This window comes from Heliangelus exortis, chromosome 6 (assembly GCF_036169615.1).
Source record: "Heliangelus exortis chromosome 6, bHelExo1.hap1, whole genome shotgun sequence".
NCBI lineage: Eukaryota > Metazoa > Chordata > Aves > Apodiformes > Trochilidae > Heliangelus > Heliangelus exortis.
In genome coordinates, this window is record NC_092427.1 from 19,290,611 (window position 1) to 19,312,274 (window position 21,664).

At 36.5% G+C, this 21,664-nt stretch overlaps 1 protein-coding gene across 5 annotated transcripts in view; it reads left to right on the top strand.

The window, feature by feature from the left end:
• Positions 1–21,664, top strand: part of PARD3B (par-3 family cell polarity regulator beta) — a 375,207-nt gene that overhangs the window by 113,501 nt on the left and 240,042 nt on the right. For all 5 annotated transcript variants that reach the window (XM_071747007.1, XM_071747008.1, XM_071747010.1 and 2 more), the window contains exons 3-4: positions 266–437; positions 12,015–12,124. In XM_071747007.1, the coding sequence (XP_071603108.1) occupies positions 266–437; positions 12,015–12,124 (282 nt within the window). The remainder of the gene's footprint in view (positions 1–265; positions 438–12,014; positions 12,125–21,664) is intronic.

Here is a 21,664-nt window from a genome sequence, read left to right on the forward strand (position 1 = left end):
TGGTAGCTGCACGCAGAAAGCACATCAGCATGAGGCAGTGCTAAATATATATGTGTAAGCCATGTTGAAGTTAATTTGTTTAAACACAAATGCACATCCTTTCTTGAATCTCTGTGCTTATTGTTAGTTGTTCTGAAATAAGATTGTTATTCTTGTCCAAATGAAGGGTAAGTTTTGCCTTTTTTTTTTTTTTTTTTTCCTTCTTTTTAAAAGTAGTTTGGGAATACTTTGGATATACAAATGGTGTTATGTTTTGTTTTGATAGCTGATTGCTGTTTATGATGAGCAAGAAACTCACCATAAGACTGATGGCACCAGTGCTGATTTGACAGACAGAAATAGCCCAGACTCTTTTGAATCAGAAGTAGCAGCTCAACTTGCTGCTTTTCAGCCAATTGGTGGTGAGATTGAAGTGACTCCTTCTGCCCTTAAACTAGGTATGTATATCTTGCATGGTTATTTTCTGTTTTGTATTGGGCTTTTTTTCAGCAATATATGATACTTTCTTCTTTTGTTTGCCTTTTCTCACTATGTCTATATTGTGATTTTATGTATTTTTAAATCATTTTTAGCACCCCATTTGTTTGGTGATTCAGTGAAGACAATTTTTAATGCCATAACTCAGCTTTTGAACAATCAGTGCTGAAAACTGCAACTGAGCATGAGCATTTTCCACCTGAGTCTTGTATCCTGCTGTATGTTATGCCCATTCATACTTTTAAAGGTCTCTTTTTTCCTCCTTGCTTTGGCTTGGTAGGTTGCTGACAGTCCTTCATTGTAATCTGAGAGCAGAAAAGATGAAACCAATGCAAAGTTCATTTCAAATAACAAAGTCATTGGGAAAAAAACAACAACCAGCATTTTTATTGAGGAATGAGAATGCAATGTGTAAAACTGCTGGGTGTGAATACTGTTTCTGATTTTGAGCTAGTGCCCCATTTTGGGGGTGGGATGTAGAAAGAAGGAGATGCTTGTTGCAAAGAGTTCAGCTCTTTGCCTCGGTGGAAGTTGCAGAGCATACTCTGTTTGCCTGTCTGACTTGCAGGTGAGTTAATTGTGATTAAGAGAGGTTTCTGCTTAATTCCCTCTTGTATCAGAAGGTACCATGTGAAGTGCTGCAAATCTGGTCCCCTGTGTGACTGGAAGACCAAGAGTTCAGACACTGGTTTTCAATTATAAAGATCTAGAGTCTTGTATGTTGAACACAATGCAGTTTAAGATATTTTCTTGGGTTGAGAGCAGGCTACATTCTCACCTAGATACTAGGTACAGAAGTTTTCAAAAAAAGATTGAAGGTGAATCATCTATCCTTCTGTCTGTAAAGAAGGAGAAAGCTGACAGCATTTAGCAGATTAACAATGCTCAGGAGTTATTCTTGCCATAAATTGTATATATTTTAGCTGTGGTTTTGGTAAGCTTGATTAAGGAAATATTTGTGGCTAAATGTGGTTGAATGGTTTTCCACTTCATTTATTACATATCTTTAAATAACAGTGCAGACACATTCTAGCATGTTTCAGAAAGCTGAGATTGTTCTCCATATACTTCTGAGCCATATTTTTTAAAAAAACCAATTATTAAAGTGTCTAGCATTCTGTTGAGGGTTGGAGAGAAGAGTATTTCAGCCTCACAGAATTTATGTAAGACAGTTAAAGTTCTTGAACTCACCAGTAAGCTATCAGATAGTGAGGTTTTCTTAGTGTTTATAGAATCCTTTTACTATAGAGTATAAAGGAGATGGAAATATGGAGAAGTGTAAATAGTTGGGGTTGTATTTATTTTTAGTGCAATAATAATATATATTTGAAGTTAAAATATGTGCTTGCCTCTTAAAATAAGAGAACATAAATATAATACATTTGTCTCAATGGTTATCTTTCAGATTGCTTTATTTTACTAGGTAAATGAAAGATTTTTTTTTTTTTTTTACCTGTCAGTCCTGTAAACACAGCCTGCATTCTGAAATGTAATTGTTTCCTAGATTTTACATCATTGATTACAGTTCTTAAGACTATAAGACTTTTGCCTTTATTTTTTCTATACAATTCCCTTAAATATGTCCTTATTTCCAGTAGAGGCAAATTGAAGGTAAGTGAAGAACTAGAAGGAGGAGTTGACTGCATTGATGTCAGTAATGCATGACCCTCAGTAATCTGCTTCTCTGATTATTGAATTGGCTCACACTTGCTAACAGAACTAAAGAATTTTTAAAAGGTGTTCTTGCTTTGGGAACAAGGATGTGATTAAATATATATACAGTGAGCAAGTGTTGCTTTCCATTTTAGAGCTGTGTTTCAGGAACTGTTGCCTACTTACCTTCTAGAGTGTATCTGCAGAATGGCTTCTTCCAGGAGTTTTTGGAAGTTTCTCCTTTGAGAGGTCTGATAGGGCTTCAACTGCAGGATATGAATGTTGCATCTTGCAGAGGCTGGAAAGGCTTCTGTCACTTTCTCATCTGCTTTGAAGTGGCAGCATTGTAAATAGAGCAGGGGGCATTTTAAAAACACATTTGGTTAGTCCTCTTTCAAGGTGATGTTGAGATAATATGGATATAGAGACAGCATCTTTTTAAATGCAGAAGAAATCACATGATCATGACTTGGGAAGATATGGAAACACTTTAGGAAAGACACTTTTTCTTACATTAAAATTATCCTGTTCATCTTTCAATGTCAGTTTTTTGGCTGATTGTTCATTGGAGTCAGTACACTGAATCTACTACATGCACTCAATAATTCTACCCTGTATGATTCAAGGGAAATTAACATTTTGAAATTGGTAAGTTTCAAAAGAAACATTATAAAAGCATTTGCTGTCTTCTTTGATTTGAAGAAATCCTACTTGTTTCCTTAACCAAATACAGCTTTGTGCTTTCTCTGCACTGGGAGGCTGCTGTCATAGTAGTGCATCAAGCATTGTTCTGTGCTCTTTGTCATAGGTCTTATGAGGATAACACTGTATTTGATAGATTTTTTTTTTTTTTTTTCCTCTGCATTATTGAGTTTAATATGGTTTTAAAGAATTGTAGTGATCAGTTTGTTTCCTTGTGTGGTTAAGTCAGTTTGCCCAGTGCCCTGTAGTTCTTTCTCTTTGCTTTCTATTTAATTTACCCTTTCAAGAACCTTAGTTGGTAGTTAATATTTTATCTCTTTCCTTTGAAGTGCCACTTCAGATTTTGATTGTTTCTCACAACAGACATCTAGAACATCATCCAAGTAAAATGGAGAGTTGTAAATTTACTACTCCTGGACATAGTTGGCAAAAGTTGCACCTCCATCCCAATATGTTGAAACTCATTACTTCCTTAGAGGGAAGTCTGTTTGCTGCAGACATTAAGTAAAGGAAGGATGTAGTATATTCACTAGAAAGATGAATCCTGCAGAGTATTTTGGTCAACTCTTCCTTAACTCTCCCACAAAAAGGGACAACTCTCCTCCTGGAATTGAGTCTTTCTTAAACTTCCCTACAGAAATAGTAACCTTACCTTTTAGATATTGAGACAGATTCATAGAAAATGATTGTTAGTTTTACTCGCTATGTAAAAACTAGGAGCACCAAACAAAATTATTGTTTAACAGATTGCAAAGCAAAAAAACCCCAAACTAACTTTTTTTTTTTTTTGTGAAGCATCCAAGTAAATTGTATAATTCACTGTTACAGGGCTAAAATCAATAACTTAGAGTAGAATTAGACAAATTCACAGGAGGTGGCTCATCAGTGACCTAAAACATAGAGGTTTGCCACTTTGGTTTGGAAATCTTTTAAATATAATTTTTTGCAAGCTAGTAGGATACAACATCAATTGTGCTCTCTCCCTGAGTGTTTCTTCCTACTGCTAATTGCAGAATAATGGGTGAGGTGGACCCAACATAGCTATTCTTATTCTAAATTATTTGAAGTTTACCAGCAGTTTCCAGTTCAGGAATTTTCACTCTTGTATGTTAATGTCTTTTCATATTGGTAGGAAAAAGTTTGAAATTTTAAACTAAAATTGCTTCACCATGTCCAGAACAGAAAGTAGTCATGATATGACTTCTTTTTTTCTTTTTATTTAAGGAAAGTTCAAAATAGAAAAGGTTCTTAATTTAGATCAGTTATATAAAACAGAGGTCATACTTAAATAATACAGAAACCTATACTAGTACTGTAATTTGTGGTAGTCCTTAAAATGCCATTAATTATATTTTAAAAATTATTTTAATATTCTCCTACTAACAACAAAATGCTACCAAAGTGATACTGAAGATGTACAGTTAAACTTCCAAAGTTTTGAAGAAAATTAAATGGTTGAACTGTGGAAAAGTGACCTGTATTTGTGCATAGGTATCTCTAACTTATGTTGGCTGAAGCTGAAGTCTTAAACCAGCTTTTGGCACTGTGACCTGTGCTGCCTCCCAGGAGGTTCTGTGTAAACATAAGGAAAAGCTTTGTCACTGTGAGGGTGGCAGCTCTGGCACAGGCTGCCCAGGGAGGTTGTGTAGTCTCCTTCTCTGGAGACATTCAAACCCACCTGGACGTGTTTCTGTGTTATTTACTCTGATCCTGCTCTGGCAATGATTTTTTGAGATCCCTTCCAACCCCTAACATTCTATGATTCCGTGATTTTGTAGGTGCATAGAACATTTTTTGTGTGTCAGTATATTCAACTATTGAAGTTCACTATTTCATTTGAAGTTGAGAAATGGGCTGGGAATAGAAGCAGAAGAAATGCTTGTTTTCACCTTTCAACCTGAATGAAAACCTGGTACAAGAGTCTAAGATCTATTAGTTTTAAAATCTTACAGGATATATGAGCCTAAAATGATGGATTTAAATTCTGTAATTTCAGATAATACACTGCTTAAAAAACCCAGTCTGTTTAATAAGGTGGTGTTTTTTGGTGTGTCTGGACATCACTAAGATGACAGATCTTTACGTATATCTGAATATATTAAATTTCCATCTGAATGCCATTTAAAAGAGATTACATTTTAAAAACTCAAAACAAAAACCCCAAACCAGACAGCTTGGAATAGGCATGTTTGGAAATTCTAATGTAACAGAAATTGACTCTTTTTTTTTCCCAGATGATACTTTAAAAACGCTACATCTTTAAGGCTGCTCTAAGTTTTAATCTTGGGTCTAAGTCTGGAAGTTGGAGACTGTGCATCAGTCAATAGGTTCATAATGGTGCAATTCACAAAGATGTTTCACCTGGAGAAGAAGAGAAAGCCCAGCCTATAGCAGGGAGTCCTGATTTTTGTTGGTAATAGAGTATTCTCACGAAGCTCCTCATCAGTCTGCCCAGCAAGGATAAGAGTTGCACATTTTGCTAGAGCTTGGGTTGTGAAAAAAAAAAATCACAACTCCCTGTTGTGAGGAGATTAATTGTTGCACCAGCAGAATTCTCCTGCAGCTCCTGCCCTTTTTCCTGGTCTCTTCCACGTGGTGTTGTCTTGTTTCTTCCTAACAGTATCTGCAGATAGATAGATAGATATCTGCAAGACCCTTTGGAGTGGAGTCATGGAGCTCCCAACACTCTGGTAACTCTCTGTGCTCCCTGTCAGTCTCATGAGGAGCTTAAAATAGGAGCAGTGCTTTGATAAATGTGAGAAGATTCTGAAATTACTCTGGATCTAATGTGTGTTGTGCCCTTGCCTGTAGGAAAAAAATACCTGATTAAAATCTAAGCTGAACCCTGACCTTCAACTGGAAGCTTTTAAAGAGAAATTTTGAAAAAGGGAGCAAGTAGCAGTATTACTTGTATGTCTTCTGTAGATACATAGTCCCATAAGATGAGAAGTGGTTAACTTTTTCTTTCATATGGATGTGGATTTTGATCCTGAAAATGGCATCTAGTTTAATTTAATGATTGAAATAGTGTATGTAAATACATTGTAGTTGTTTCCTTTGGCATGATTTCTTGCAATGACAAGACCAAAGAAAATTCATTGCAGTCATAAACCTGAAAATGGTTCTTGTGCTTCTGAGCTGAAATCTGACTTCATATGTTTATAATTCATGCAACCAGAGAAAATAATTCTTTTGAAATCTATGGCATCCATGAACACCACCCCAAAATAATCTCTGTTTAAGATGTTTACTGAGTTTTACTTGTAGGTAATTGCTTTTTTTTATCTTTGTAAAAATTATGCTTCATTTGGAGTGATAGGGTAATACTTTGTTCTGCACTGGGTAATTATGTAAAAGAAAGAGCTTGTTGGAAATGGATTTTCAACTGTTTATAGATAGATGTAAGCCAATTGTGTTAACTGTTACATTATCCCAGTTAATATCCTAGGTATATTATCTAATCTTGTATCCATAGGAATTTATTAAGTGCAGTATGTACTTTGGAAAGAATACACAGCTTCTTGTAATAGCACCTATCAGTACAATTTGAGTTAGCTTTAAACATAAAAGTTACATAATCAGAGCATTACATATTAAAAAAACTAAAATAATAAATTGGAGCATAGGAGGTTCAAGTTGAATATCCGGAAAAATTTTTTTACTGTAAGGGTGACGGAGCCCTGGAACAGGCTGCCCAGGGGGGTTGTGGAGTCTCCTTCACTGGAGACATTCAAAACCCGCCTGGACACGTTCCTAGGCGATGTACTCTAGGGGGCCCTGCTCTGGCAGGGGGGGTTGGACTAGATGATCTTTCGAGGTCCCTTCCAACCCCTAGGATTCTATGATTCTATGATAAAAAAGAAGTGGTACACTCCTGTCACAATGTAGAATGTACAAGCTAATGTCGGCTACATTTTAAGTACATGGTAAAACCATTACATGATGCCTCAGGCAGTGGTAAACCATAAATCTGAGAGTAACCAAATTTATCCAGTCTGATGGCTTAGTGCTCTTAAAAAATGCTGACAGAACTGTTTGTATGCCTATTAACTTGAACATTTGCTGATAAAAAGAAGATAAACAGGCATATTAATGGCCATTCTCATATTTACACATAAATTAATATCTTGCTTGTAATATTTTATTTCCAGTGCCTGAACTGTTTCACAACAGGACCATTTAAAAAGTCATTCTGACCTTCTGGTTTAAGTGATGGTTGTTTTTGTTGTGTCTGCTCAGAGATTTTCCAGCCTGTCTAATAATTGTCTATGGGAAAGCACAATTCGTGTTTGTGTGGATATCCATATAGAATTTATGGGGTTTTTTTTCAGTTCTGACTTGAAATTTCGTTGTGATTTGCAAAGAAGGAGCTCTAAAAAATATTTTGAGGCACATGCAGGTGAGAAAAAAATTACACTTGTCCAGGCAAGTGTAATTTGGAAGGAGGCAGCAGAGTAAATGTCATTGGTATGGCCTTTAACAGTTGATAACTTGAAACACACTTACTGGGCTGTTTTTTTCCCATAATAGTCATCATTTTTCTATGCAGTAACAGAATTTAGAATTATGACTTTAACTGTGTGATTTATTCTAAATCTCTTTCTACCCACTTGCGGTATTCTGTCCAAGTGTATCTTTTGTTCTCCTCTAAAATAATTTTTCCCTGTTATCTGGAAAAAACAACCAAAACTGATAGAATGTTTGTTGCCACTGATGCAGTGGCAATGCATGTACTTCAATTTCCTACGTTCCCTGACTTTTCAGCTTATCCAAAAGTCATCCAGGAGTGTTTGCAGTCAAAGCAATGCTAAAATAAATTTTTAGTACATAATTTCACTGCATTAGAGATAGCAAAGCCTCCTCAGATAACTGCTATAGACAACATCACCCATCAGCATTTTCATGCTGATGGGTGATGTTGTCTATAGCAGTTATCTGAATTTGGCCCTGTATTAGTAAACTGCAATCTAAAAAAATAAAAGGATTTCATCCTTGAGGTGAATTGTGCTTTCCTGAGCAAGGAGACTTTGGAGCAAAAGAGTGAAATTAAGGAAAGGTTTGAGTAAACTTCTTTTGTGGTAGTGGTCACCCTGGGTGTCTAAAACTGATGCATCGAATTTGATGCTAGAACTGAGAGCCTAGAGACTGTGAAGTGTTTAGGGGGACCCCAGGGTGTGGAGCTGGATATCCAAATTTCCCCTGATCTGGACTCCAAACCTTACGTTATTTATTTGAGGTTGCATGGTGCTAAACCCATCATTTGTGGTTAGTCTGCACCATCCCAGCCTCAAATGCTCATCTGTATCTGTGAAAAGGCTGGAGTAAAATTTTAAGTCTTTAAATGTGCATAAATGGCAGTAATCCTCTTCTGGGTTTTTGTGTTTGGTTTTTTTTTTAATGTAATCAATTTAAACCTAAGTGCTAATTGTAATTCCTCCCATATGCTTGTTTCAATCATACTTATGGTTAAAAAACGTATTTCCAAAACATGAGAATTTGGGGAAAATACACTTAGCCATGAATTTGTGTAGACACTGATTTTTCTGGGTGTTGTTAGCAAAAGCAAAAGATTGATCTATATGACTTGAAGCTAAATGATACTAAGTTTCCTTTAAGAAAGGAAAACCACAGAACTTTTTCTTGTCAGCTTTGTCAGAGGATGTGTTTTGTGAATGAGTCTGAGATTTCCATGTGTGCTTAGAAAGTGCTGTGATATAAGAAAAGGTATTGTAAGTTACTGATGCAGCAAGATGAGGACAACCAGGCTTTTATAACTGAGTTCCTAAGTTTAAAACACAAAGTGCTACTCTGGCAGAGTAGTGGTTCTTGTAAATAATGAGTTTGTATGATTGTTTTGGTATGCAGAAGGGAGGTCTTTTTCTGTGCCTCATCGTTCAGGGAAAAGATGAATTGAAAAGGCAGGGAAAGGTCTTCTACTTGATACTGCACTGGTTGTTATAAATGTTCAGCACAAATGCAATAGCATGAGTAGAATAGTGTGGAAACACAGAATGACAAAAGGAAAGTGGTAAGGAGAAAATCTGTTTCCTGACAGAAGAAAAAACCAAAAAACAGCTGACAGAATCTCATAAGTAAACAAAACTGTCCATATTCTGTCTTTAATAAATGTTGTCAGTGATTGGTTTTCATGACATTTCATCCATTGCAAATGAAAACTGATGAACAAATTTGAGTTATGTGTGTATAATGGACGTAGTCTGATTCCTGAGTCAGACTGAGTTCTGGGCAGTGGGATTAGGAGAGGTTTCTCTGCTCTGGAATTCAAGAGAGTGAGCTTGGCTTTCAAGGGGCCTGCATGTGCAGTGTAGAAAAGGCAGGGAGAGGCTGCAAAAAGAAAGGAGTCTGTGGGAGAAGTGAAGGCTAGAAGTGGCAGGGAGGGTGTTCTTATGACAGGGAGCATCCTGAGCTGCAGAGAAGGGAGGAGATTAAAGAGATTTGATCAGTTAAGGGGCCATTGAGAATTGCTGTTTCTTGAGAGTGATTCTCCCCACTAAGGGGGAGAGTACTGCTTCTTATCAAGTCTTTCATCTAATCTTCCTGCTTGCCATTTGTTTTCCCTTATGAGAGAAGGCGTTTTGGTTCAATTTACTTTGGCCTAATAAAAGGGTGGTTTTGGGCTCCAGTGTCTTTGTGGTGTTTGCAGGTAAACCAGTGAGGGCCAGGGAGACTGCTCTGGGAAACTTGAGTTGAAGACTTCAGCTGACTTGATTCACAGAGATGTTGGGATTTGTGATATCTCTGTACAAGAAATTATGTTACATGTCAGGAAATACATTAAAAAAAACCAACAATCAAACAAACAACACCAACTCTTGTTTTCTCCTCAACAAGAAAATTATTTGTAGGACCTTAAAATTTATAACAAATTGTGAGAAAATAGAAAGCATTGTAGGCAGTAGTCATAAAGTCCAGTTGTTTTTGTACAAGGAGCAGGAGTCAATACAGGGAGCAAACAGAAGTGCTGAAGTATGGTCCTGTCTTACTGAAGCAGCATTATGTGAATGGTGCAGTACAGGAGACATCTTGCAACTACTGCAGAGTCTGGGAGGCCCTGGAACAAGTGAGGGTCCTGTCTCCCAGCAGTCACAGTGATAAGGAACTTAATATTTCTATCAGCCAGAGGAACAAAGAGTTGGTTGTAGCAGTTCAGAGTGTTGGCTTTGGGAGAAGGCGTGAGCTTGATATAAGTGATTTTGGTGGAGTTGTATTGCCAAAAAGTTCTCTTTGGCACCATGTGAAGAACAGGAATATTTGATGGAGATGTTTAGGTTTTTTTGACCAACATACACCTTTGGAAAATCAAACAAAATGGATAAATTTGGTGATCAATCCCTTTCTTCCCTTTCCTGTCGCCTTATAAAAACATGCATAGCTCTTGATATCAGGAAGATAATCGCTTGCAACAAAAATATATTCACTTTTTGATTTCTAAGCATACCTTCAATACCAGGACAGAAATTTAAGCCTTACATTTGTTTTTCTTCCTGATTTCAAGCATATATGGAGATAAGAAGGCTTATCTGCTTTGCTTGCTATGAGGAAGGGTAAGAGCATTAGATTCTCTGAGTGTTCCCAGCATCAGGTGTTGGTATTTATTCCAGCTGTAATTACAAATTCGTTCTGAGAGGGAGTGTGGTACAGTCACTCCAGTTTTGTTAGAATTTCTCTAAAGGGGAAACTGGTACACATTCAAACTTCTCTTATAGATCTAGTAGTTATGGCTGCCATCACTCCCAGCCATTGTAATTAATATTAAGACTGACAGTTATTATTTTCATTCACTTGCAGCGTTTGAAAAATTATTATCTTAGACCAATGTTCTCTTCAGGTTTGTTTTGTTTTGGGTTTGTTTTTTTGTTTGTTTGTTTGTTTTTTTGTTCTGTTTTGGTTTTTGTTGTTGTTTGCCTGTGGATAAATTTAATTTTGAAAGATTTTTCAGGGAAAAAAAAGTAATTTTTGTTTAATTTGGCTAATGTGAGAAATTCCTCTCTCATATTAGAAAGTTGTAATGCCCTACCTGGAAGTTATGCAAGGGACTGTTTTATAGCATATTCTGCTAATTGGACCGCTGTGTCCCTAGAAGTTGCTGACTTGTCTTTAAGGTTATTCCCAGACAGCATGTTCATAGGCAGGAATAGTTGGGGAGTCTAATTGGAGACACCTGCAAGAGCTTCTTTAGTCTACACTACAGCTTCTCTGAAATAGCTGCATCTGCCTGTAGCTGTTCCCTGGGTATTGTGCAGACAGTAGTGAGAGGCAGATCTACTGAGAATAAAACCTCTTGCCCCTCTCCTCTTTATATCCTTATTTAGGCTGTCTCTGCAGAGCCAGCTCAAGGCATAGATGCTAAATGATTCAACATAAGGAGCTGTCCATTTATCTTTCGGTTGTCTCTGTATCTAAAAACCTGTGCCTGCTCTGTTATTTACATGCCTCAGGTTAGGATGGCATGGTAGTAGTAGCGAAGGGCTATTTCATCTTGTGAGCAGATGGAAATAAAATTTTTGACAAGGTATATATGTGGTCATAACATCAGATTCAAAGCCACCTTCCATACAGGTTATACATGTGGGAAGGCACGTAGTTGCTCAGTGTGGCTTTTGGACATAAACCAGGTGAAAGTTAAGAACAGTTGAAAACAAGAGTGTGAGATCCTAATTTGGTGGGTTAGTGGAGAACAGCACGATGAGACCTGTGTTTAGTAGGCAGTAAAAAGTTTTAGACCATGGTCTGATTTAGTTAACAACTTCCAGTTGTAGAACTAACAAGAGCAGCCCAGTTCTTCTGTGTTCAGTTCTCCATTAGGTCAAGCACATGAGTATCCTGTCAGAACTTGATCATCCATGTAGTCACAGACACATTCAGCTCATTTTATTTTTTAGAAAAGGTGCTGTTTTTTCCTGTTTGTCAAGAGTTTTCACCTAATTTAGCAGCTCAGGGATGGAAGTCTGTATAACAGAGCTTAAAATGTTCTTAAGTTCTTCAGTTTAATAAGTACTTAATGGCACGCCTCCACCATCAAATCTAGTAATTTCCCAGATGGATATAGCCACATATGAACTTAAATGCAAGTGCTGTACACCTTGCTTAGTTAAATCATGAAGTTTTACCTTGTGTTCCTGTAGCACCCTTGAACCATTGCTCTTGTTTTTGTCTTTTAGGCACACCTCTTCTTGTACGAAGAAGTAGTGATCCAGCTTTGGGCCCACCACCTGACTTTCACCCAAGTGCTTCTCATCCCAGTGACCACAGTGTCAAGAATTTTGTGGCAGTAGGTGTCATGTAGCTCACCTTATTTTTAAGAGCAAAATCGTTTTTACTTGTTGGTATATAGCAGTTTTATAAGCTTTGTTTGAATTTGAATCTAAGGCAAAGTGTATAATACTCATTTTCTGTGAAGGAGAGAATCCCCTCTGGACAAAGTGGTTATTTTAGATAATATTGACAGTTGTTCTTTTTTTTTTTTCTTTTTTAATAAGAGTTTTACACGAAGACCAGTGGTGACTTAAGGCACTGGAATGGAACTGAACTTGTAGCAATGGACTTCCCCTTTAATATGCTTCACTTCCTTTTTTTTCTAATGGTGTTTCTGTCTTCCTTTGGCACCCTGCTACTTCCCTGCATGGTCTCTTCTTTCTCTCCCTTTTCTATTTTAAAACTTGATTATTCCCTTCTGAGTGGAAATTTATTTTCAAACAGAATATGCTAAATATGAGTGTAAAGATACAACTAATGATGAAGAAGTAACTTTTAATCAGATGACCGGATGTTATTTAACAGGCTGTCTTCAAATTTCTAAAAATAATACTGTTTTGGTCACACTTGGGACACCTTTTTCACTTTGCAACTTTAAAACCTGAAGCTTTGTGTTTGGGGAAGGTGTTCCTATATTACTTCTAAAAAGATGAAATTCTTTAGAATCTCTGAATGTCAGCTGGGATACATAAGGGTATCATGCAGGATGGAGCTTTTTCATAGACTGGATGTTTGCCTAGAAAGCTCTGGTGGGTCTGCTTCTGTGTTCCTGCCAAATGAGTGCTGGCTTAAATGGTGGTGCAGTTGTGCCTGCTTTCATTTATTTGTGAAATTTATACTGTTTCACCTTTAGCTTGCCTGTACAATGGTGCAGTTCACTCTGTTCCCAATTGTATAAACCAGTCTGTCACTGCTTTGTTCCAAAACATAAAACCACTCAGAACCCCCCAGCCACATTGTTTGGTGGGAGGGGAACATTTCAGCCTAGTTCTCAACTAATTTATAGCAAGATTCCACAAATGGCCGTATTGGCACAATAGGGAGTGGAAGGAAAGAACTGGGCACTCAGAAACGTATCCTGAAGGTGGGAACATTTTCAGCTGAAGATGTTTTTTGGACCATACCTCTAGTTAAATTCATTTGAATGAGATAAGTAAACAGAAAGCCAGATGGCTACAGTATAGATTATGTTTATGGGTCTCAGTTCTAAAGGCCAGCCTAGGATTTTAATCTACTGTTCATTGTTTCTCTTAGCATGGCCAAATATGTGTGCATCTCAATATTTAGCATGCATCTTATTTTGCAGTGGTTTGTGTTAGTTGCTATGTGGTGCAATTTTAAAAGTGCTACTGACTGTCCAAGTACATTATGATGTTACAAGGGGCTGAACTTTGTTAGAGTCCTTTGTCATTTGTCAGACCTGTTTGCACCAAGAGGTTTTTCTTGATGCAAGCACTTACATGTTAATGAAATACTGATTTAGGAAGTTAAGTGGTTGAGTAAGTGGTTAGCAGTGCAGATCTTAATCTCTTTGCAAAGCTGATAAATGTGGAACTTAAGTGATTATGTCAGTATGTAATGCTGACCTCTGATATTTTATAACCAGGGAAATGTGTGGAAAAATTGGTGAAATTTTGTTGTTTTAAATGTTTTGTTTTGACCATCAGAGAACAGTTTGGGGTTGGTTTTTTTTTGTAACATATAATGTTAGTGATGACAAGTGCATTTTATGCTAATGTAAGGACTGCAATTATAGTTGAAGGCTAAAACCTCACTGTGCTTCACTGAGTTGCATCTGTACACAAGAATCCTCTAGGCCTAAAGGAATTCACTATGCCCAAAACACAGAGCATCCCTCCATCAGCTATAGAGGTAACAGGAAAAGCTGGACAGATAATAAGTGGAGAAGGCTCTCAAATTTTTAAAAATGTAATGTAAGTGGGGAGAAAAAAGACCCAGAAGTTTGAAAGTTTTTGTTGTTAAAGCAAAAATATATAGTAATATATTGTTACAGCAGTATATATATACATATATGTATGTATATATATATATATACAGCAAAATATATTACACCAGTTCTTATTCTTGTGACATTTCTAAAACTCTCATCATCAATCATACTGAAATATGCTTTGGCATAATGTTTGGGGAAGCACAGAAAGCTTAATTAACATAGGTTAAATTAGTTACAGATTCTTTTAAAACATGGGGAAGAATCGATATCTGGCATGAAAAAACATGGCACAAACTACTGAATATAGTGATGCTCTTTTATGCATGTGGTAAAGCAGTATTTAGAGAAAATCAATTTGTTCTGTATATTGCTGCTGGAAATTTAAAATCACTACTGAATTTCCTTTGTCACAATTGGGTACTTTTTTTTTTTTTTTTCTTCCTTTCAGTCATGTGTAAGTTTTAAAAATCAGAGTAGTTGGTAGATTAAACAGTTTTCAGTGCATGTAGAAAAAATTAAGTCTGTATTTATGCTACAATTATTTTAGCAATCACTTTGTAATTCACACTGACTTACATAGGTAGCTTAATTAAGTTTGGGCACTTCTGGCATTTTGGTGTTTGGCACATGTGGAACTGGCAGTTTGGTTCTATGTAGAAATACTCATTTTTGCACTACATGCTGTTTTATAGAGTATGTATTGAAACACCATTAGCTGATCAGGTTATTGAGAGGTGATTATATGAATCTCTGAAGACAGCACAGATTTATCTCTAGAAGGTTGCAGGACACATAAAACAGTAACATAAGAAAAATGCTGTTCAGTTCAGGTGAACTGGATGAACATGATGAACCATTTGAGCTGCTCATAGTATTTATAGAATATAAGCAGAACATATATTCTGTTCTGAATGAACAGATGTCCTGTTCATTCAAAGGAAGATTTCTTTTTTTTTTTTCCTTTTTTTTCTTTCTTTTTTTTTTTTTTTCATGCCATGTGATGATTACCAAAATTACAAAATCTTTTTTGAGACCAGGTACTTTGAGCATAATTTGAGCTTGTTCTTCCATAGTTTATTGACACTTATTTTGTCTTAGCTGTCACTTTAGCCCCAATTAACAGAATACTTCTAGATAAATAAAAAAATGATAGTGAAGTCCAGCATCTGTTCTCTCAGACTGGAAGTTGTTTAACAGATGGTAAAAAATTGGAGTTTTTTTCATCCAGACCTCCACTTCCTTACCATGGTAGCTACCACTGAAAAATTTAGAGACTATGATCAGGGGGGAAAAAAAGGATAATAAAACATCTGAATTGAATCTGAATCCTATTCAATCTGAATCTTATTGAAGAAAATGTATTTGTTAGTGAAGGCAACTGTTAAGCTCTTCTGTCTAGTTATAACCATACAGCCCTGGCCATGCTTGAGATGGTGGAGGCCTTTCAGAGGTAGGGAGCATCCTTTGGCCACTTAAAACTTGCTCACCACTTGCCACCAGCTTGCTGAGAGGAGCTGCAGTTTCAGGTTCTCTGCACTAACTCAAAAGTCCCTGGCTGGATCCCTCTACCTGAGCTTCAACTCTGATAAAGAGAACGGAGCAAGGCAGAAAGTGTGAATTGCTGGGTTCTGTTGGTTTGGTGTTTTGAACTTTTGGGGAGCAGAAAACATTTTGCTGCTTTTGTTAAATACAGTTTGTCCAGGTAGTAATTGCCATGGTATAATTAAAACTTCTGAACTTTTTTTCCTAGAGCTGCTTCTCTCCTTCGTCTCATTTCTTCTGCTTCTCTCTCTTTTTGCTCAGGAACACACTTCCCTACTATCTTAAGTCTGGATCTGTCAAGAGTTTTAAATGGAGAATTGTGGTCCTGCTTAAGTTGGCGGGAGTTTTGCATTAATTCTGATTATATTCAGGTGTCACCCTCCTAACTTGTTGATTATTTATGGGGATGCTACATTCTGCATGACTTTATTTTTTTTCTTTTATAGTTGCATGTTTCCTAATAAATACTTTGGTTAACTTGGAGTTAATGGGAGTGCCTGATTAAATTGCATTGATCTGTACATAAAAATATAGTGAGATGCTGAATCAATTGAAGAGTTATTCCACTAGTTCAATGGAATTTCAAATTTTACCTGTATGTGACTCAATAGACTATTTTATGCATTGTGGGCATATAATTTGCAATTCTGAAAAAGATTCATATGTAATCAGAACATTTTTATGTTTCAAGCCCTTGATAAAAAAGGGTGGAAACTTCCCCTGGCTCTTCTGGCTAGTTGATGTGTTTGCAATGTGTTTGCCTTCCTGATGAAGTGCTGGCAGATTAGCATGATGTGAGCATGTTTAAGGATGCAGGTCCAGGTTCCTGTTCCATACTTTTCCATGTACAAATGTAAACACAGGGATATATTACAGTCCAGGCCTGACTTTGAGATAATCATCAGTAATACTTGAAAAATGTGTGGGTATTTTATTAAAAGAAAAAGGCAGAAATACTACTTACTCTCATCAGGCCACTTAAAAGCAGGCCAAAAAAAGGTTTTGTTGACATGGTGGCAGAATAATGCTGTCTATAACTTGGATAGATCCACTGATTTTTGACAAGGCTGGAGCTAAGAGACTGCACTGCCATGAGGGAATGCTGGGTTAGTAGCAATAGCTTTACAGATTGGACTGGATGATCTTAAAAGTCTTTTCCAGTCTGAACAGTTCCATGATTTTCTGAGGCTCTTATGGTCTGTCTGATTTTAGAAAATAAAACTTCTCTCTGGTATGTTTACTGGAGAGATTAGGATTCATAATAAATCATCATAATCATAAATCCATAAATAATAATAAATCCATGCAGCTTTATTATTAAGCCTGGTAGTTTTTATTTCTGATTCCTTTGTGTGTGTAAGAATTTCAGTTCTCCCATAGTAAAATGGTTCTGGGAGATGAGCTGTGAGAAGAATAAATACCATGTGAGAAATGTGGTGATTCTTCAGGATTCTCCAGTCACGGAGAATCACATTCAAGCATATTTGTTATGCTTTAAATCCAGTGCTTGTTAACGTATAATAATTAGACAAAAGAAGTAGAGATGGAAACACATCTTAGGTATTACAATGTATGTCACAGGGTGGAGGCAAGACTGCTTCCCTGAGTCACTGTTGTCTCAGACTGTCATTTGGAATAGCAAGGGATTTGAATTGTGGAAGCAATTTATTTTTTTCTGGGAAAAATTTCATATTTATAATTTAACTGCTGCTGAACTGAACTGAAGATCTGAGATTTGAAAGGATTTTCTGTAATTTTTTCTGGGGAGTTCCAAACACTGAGTTTTTGAAAAAAGAATTCTTTATGCGGGTGAATCTATTCTTAAAGCAATTACTGTGTGTCTGGTTCTGCTGTGGAACACATATAGAACACCCTTAATCAGCCCAGGAGCTTGTCAGTGGAGTACCTTTGATGTCTGATTAGATGATCAGAAGGACATCTGGAGTGAATTAGTTTTGAAATTGTTGGTGGGAGGCACTGCAGGAACCAGAGCTGTGTGGCACTCTTACACCACAAAAAAATTATTGCTCTTAAAGAATGTATGCAGCTAGCTGAGGGCTTTCAAATTGACAAAAGCCATTCCTTCTCCATTATTTCTGTTGTTTTCAACCCTTCACTGCTTATTTTCCCCTTTCTTTTACTGTGTACTGTGGCATTCTTCATCAAAAAGAAAATGTTTTATACCGTAGAGGAAGAACTGAGAAATATAAATGAAATTTAGTACTTTAAATTAAATATAGTACTTTAGAATATTGAATTGATCATCTGGAAAAGGACACAAGTGTCCTGTGGTAATACCCTCCTTTAAGGTACCAAGAGGTGTGTGTGTGTGAGGAAAAGTTTTGTTTGTGTTCCTTGCACAATCTGCATTTCCAAAAAAAAAGTATTGTTTTACCTGTATTGCTTAACATGAGCAGTGGATGTAATTTACATTTTTTTTTTCAGAAGGGTAAGTAGACTTGTAATTTATTTCAATAAGAGCTAATAGTGAATATTCCATGATGTAAATTATCTGTAAAGAGTATTCAGCTGGTGAAAGTTCTTCATTGTTAATCTGTTATGAAAACCATCAGTGTTTTCCATTGTACTGGAACCTGTTTGTAGTTGGCTGGGGTTTGCTTCTTTTTGAAAGAAATTTTGGACCTTGGCTGTTGTTTTGGAGATACCTGACTGTTTGTAGGCCTCCTCCTTTGTTCTCTGCATTTCTTTTTCCCACGTGGCCTGTCTTATAAAGAATGTGGAAAAATTACAGATTTTGTATTTGAGAATTTCTATAATAAGAATTTATGACCAAAAAAAAGGGGAAAAAACATCATGCTTTCAATGCTGTTGCCACATATTTATAGCTACCTATGTACATATTATATTATTATATATGTATGTAGTATCATGAAATTATTATCTCTTACAGATAGTATATTATTATACACATATTTACGTATTCATACTCTATAGCTACATCTTTGGGGTCCTACAAAACAACTATCATTCCATCCAAACAGCTTTTAGCAGGCAGCTTACACAACAAGTTCATGATGGTGAACTTGGAATGTAACATTAGCAGGTTGCTTGTATGTCTGACAGTCAGATGAAAAGTGGAAGATGACAGCAGGGCTCATGCATATAATTTACTGTCAAGCTCTAGAAACATTTTACTAAAATAAAATAGATTCTCAGTGAGTGTTCCACTGAAAGGCTTAAATAAATAACTTTCCATAAACATAGCAATGCAGTGGACAACTGGAAAGATACTTTTTGATACTTAGATCCAGATGTTGCTGTAACATTAGGAAAAGACTAGTTTGGGATTTTTTTTTGTGCATTGTCTTGCAGTACAGTGATGTATGAGGGTCTGCTCTTGTTTTGGTTAATAATTCCGTGTCTCTGAAGTTATGAGATCTGTGGTCTTGTTTCTCTTACAGGATTGATAGTTATTCATACTCAAAGGAGGTATAGTTTTATTTTTAGCAGAGGTCCATTAGACACTAAATTACCCATCCCATTTGGTAGACCTTATCCAAGGATTTGCTCTCCTGTGTTGCTGATTTCTCAGCTAATCTGGATTTACCAGTTTTTGCATTGTAATAATAACAGTGCTTTTTCAATCTCGCACATTTGTGGTTTTTTGAAAGTTTCTTAAAATGTCTACTAGAATGAAGAGAGGAATGTTTTAGTGCTTCTGTGTACCGTGTGCTTTTGGTGTTGCAGGTGTTTGAAGTGTTGGAGTTGGAAATAAGGAATTGAGACCACTGTACAGAAGTGGTAAGGGGGAGTCAGTGAGAGTCCAGATTTTGGTCAAACATCTTAGCATTCATTTTTGTTGGTAGTTGCAATGCTTTCTCCTGGCCTGTAAGCTAATATGACTTCATCATAATCCAGACAGTTGAACTTCTCTGAAATAACTTTGAATAAATAAAACATAATAAATAAATAACACAGAAAATAAGTAAATTTTCAGTTAAAAGAAAATGAAACAAAGATGGGCATACCTATGGTCTGATCTAGCACAGTTGTTTGTATGACATATTTCAGATCCTTAAGAAGCATATTGGCCAGTTCAAAGTTTTACACTTCCTAAGCAGTGTTATAAAAAAGAAAAAACAAAACAATGCATACTTTAACTGCCCAAGAGATCTTACAGGAGCCATTGCTCCCATATCTTGACAGTCAAGTTGAGTAGTGGCTTGTGCTTTCTAAAATAATTTTCCTATTTTTTAAGTATGAAGAGCAGTATTTTTTGCCTTTAACTCATCTTTATTTAAACTTTTATTTAATGTAGGTTTCAATCTACATATCGATTCCCAGCTCCTCTGTTAAATTCAAGTAAAACAGCTTTCTTCTTTGCATCAGTCCCAAGGGATGCTCATAGCACTGTATTTATGGCACTATGTACCATGACTGGGCTAAGAGCCTATCATGGCATCTTAGACTTAGCAGAATTACTCTCCCTGTTGACATTCATGCTGTTACCTATTTAACAGCACGTTTGGAGTGATACAAGCTTGGGCTTGAAGAAGCTGTTGTGTTTTTTGTAGTGTGCTTGCTCTGTGGACGAGTGGTGCATCTGAAATGATATATTTAACACCTGCAGAGGTAAATTGGCCTTCGTGGTGGATCTTTCATGGTGGATCTGTCATCTGTACAGAAAAAGAGAGAAAATCCCTTCTTTTCATGTGGCCTTATGTCAGTCCGAAAAATGTGGTGAAGGCTCCTCAAATCTGGAGTTTGCTTCCACCCCTACACCTCCCTTTCTTTAATGATCTGCATAAATGTTTCTGTTCTTCTAGCAGCAGAATGGGAATCTAACAAATATTGTTCTGTGGTAAAGTTCATTCTGCCAGCAGCGTTAGTAAGCAAGGGCCAGTTAATCTTCATTGACTCATCTTTTGACATATTCCATAAGAGTCCAAATGAATTCTGAATGCAGAAGAAGCATATTCCAAGGGGAATTTCATAAAACACACTTCTGTGAAAAGTTGCAAGCATGTTAAAAGCAGGGAAGGCCAGGAAGCAAAAGAACTACAGATTAAGTGGAATTTAAGGCACAAAGAATAAGCAGTTATTTATCAGCCAGAGGAAAGAACAGCAATCTAAACAACTGCTCTTCTTCTGCATCAGAGGCTGGAGTGCTTTCCTATGCTTAACAACAGGGAACCAAGGATGGACAGAATGGCCTGAAGACCTAAGTAGAATTGACTTATTTTACCCCAAGAGTTAATTCTGCTCTTTTGAAGTTTACAGGGTACTTTCTAAATAATAATTACACTGCATAAAAACTTTTCTAGCCCATTCTGACTCTCTTACTCTGAGCCTCCCTGATAGGAACCTGAGGAGAACTTGTAATATAAGCTCAGTTTAGCCTTTTCCATTTCTTCAGCAAGAAGCAAAGCTTCTGATTCTGGCTGGTTTTGCGACTATAGCGGGCTATTTCAGTCATTAATATTTTCAGAATGTTCTTTTGTAGAACATTCTTCCCTCTCATACCTATTACTGAATTCACACTCAAATGGAAATCTGAATCCAAAGCTGTTCATAGAAACATCCATGCATTGCTAGCCAGGATGCTTTGTAGTGGTCACATTGATCATCTCATTAATGCACAAGAGAATCTGGTGTATGTTTTTCTCTTTAAAGCACCTCATAACCTCACAGATTGTCAAAAGCAGAAATACTTTTAAGTTAGGTATTACCTTGCTAATAATAACAAAGCTATCCTTGGGTTTACAAAATATTGAACTAAGCAATGGCTTAATGCCTGGCTGTGATTTTTTTTGTCTTTTTACCTTTCAATGTCTAATTTGTGTGTAGTTGTCATTTTCAAATGGCTGTATTGACAGGCACATTTATGATGCTATTGTGCTAATGTCATCAGTCATACAAACACTGATATTACCAGGTAAGTTAGTTCATTGGAAAGGGGAATGAGTGTGCTTGTAAATAATATTTTATTTTTTTTAAGTATGGTATCATGCCAGCAGATTATAACACTTTAGAGAATTGGCTGCTGCCAGTTACATGCATTTATAATACAAGCATATAAAACATTGCATTATTTATGTT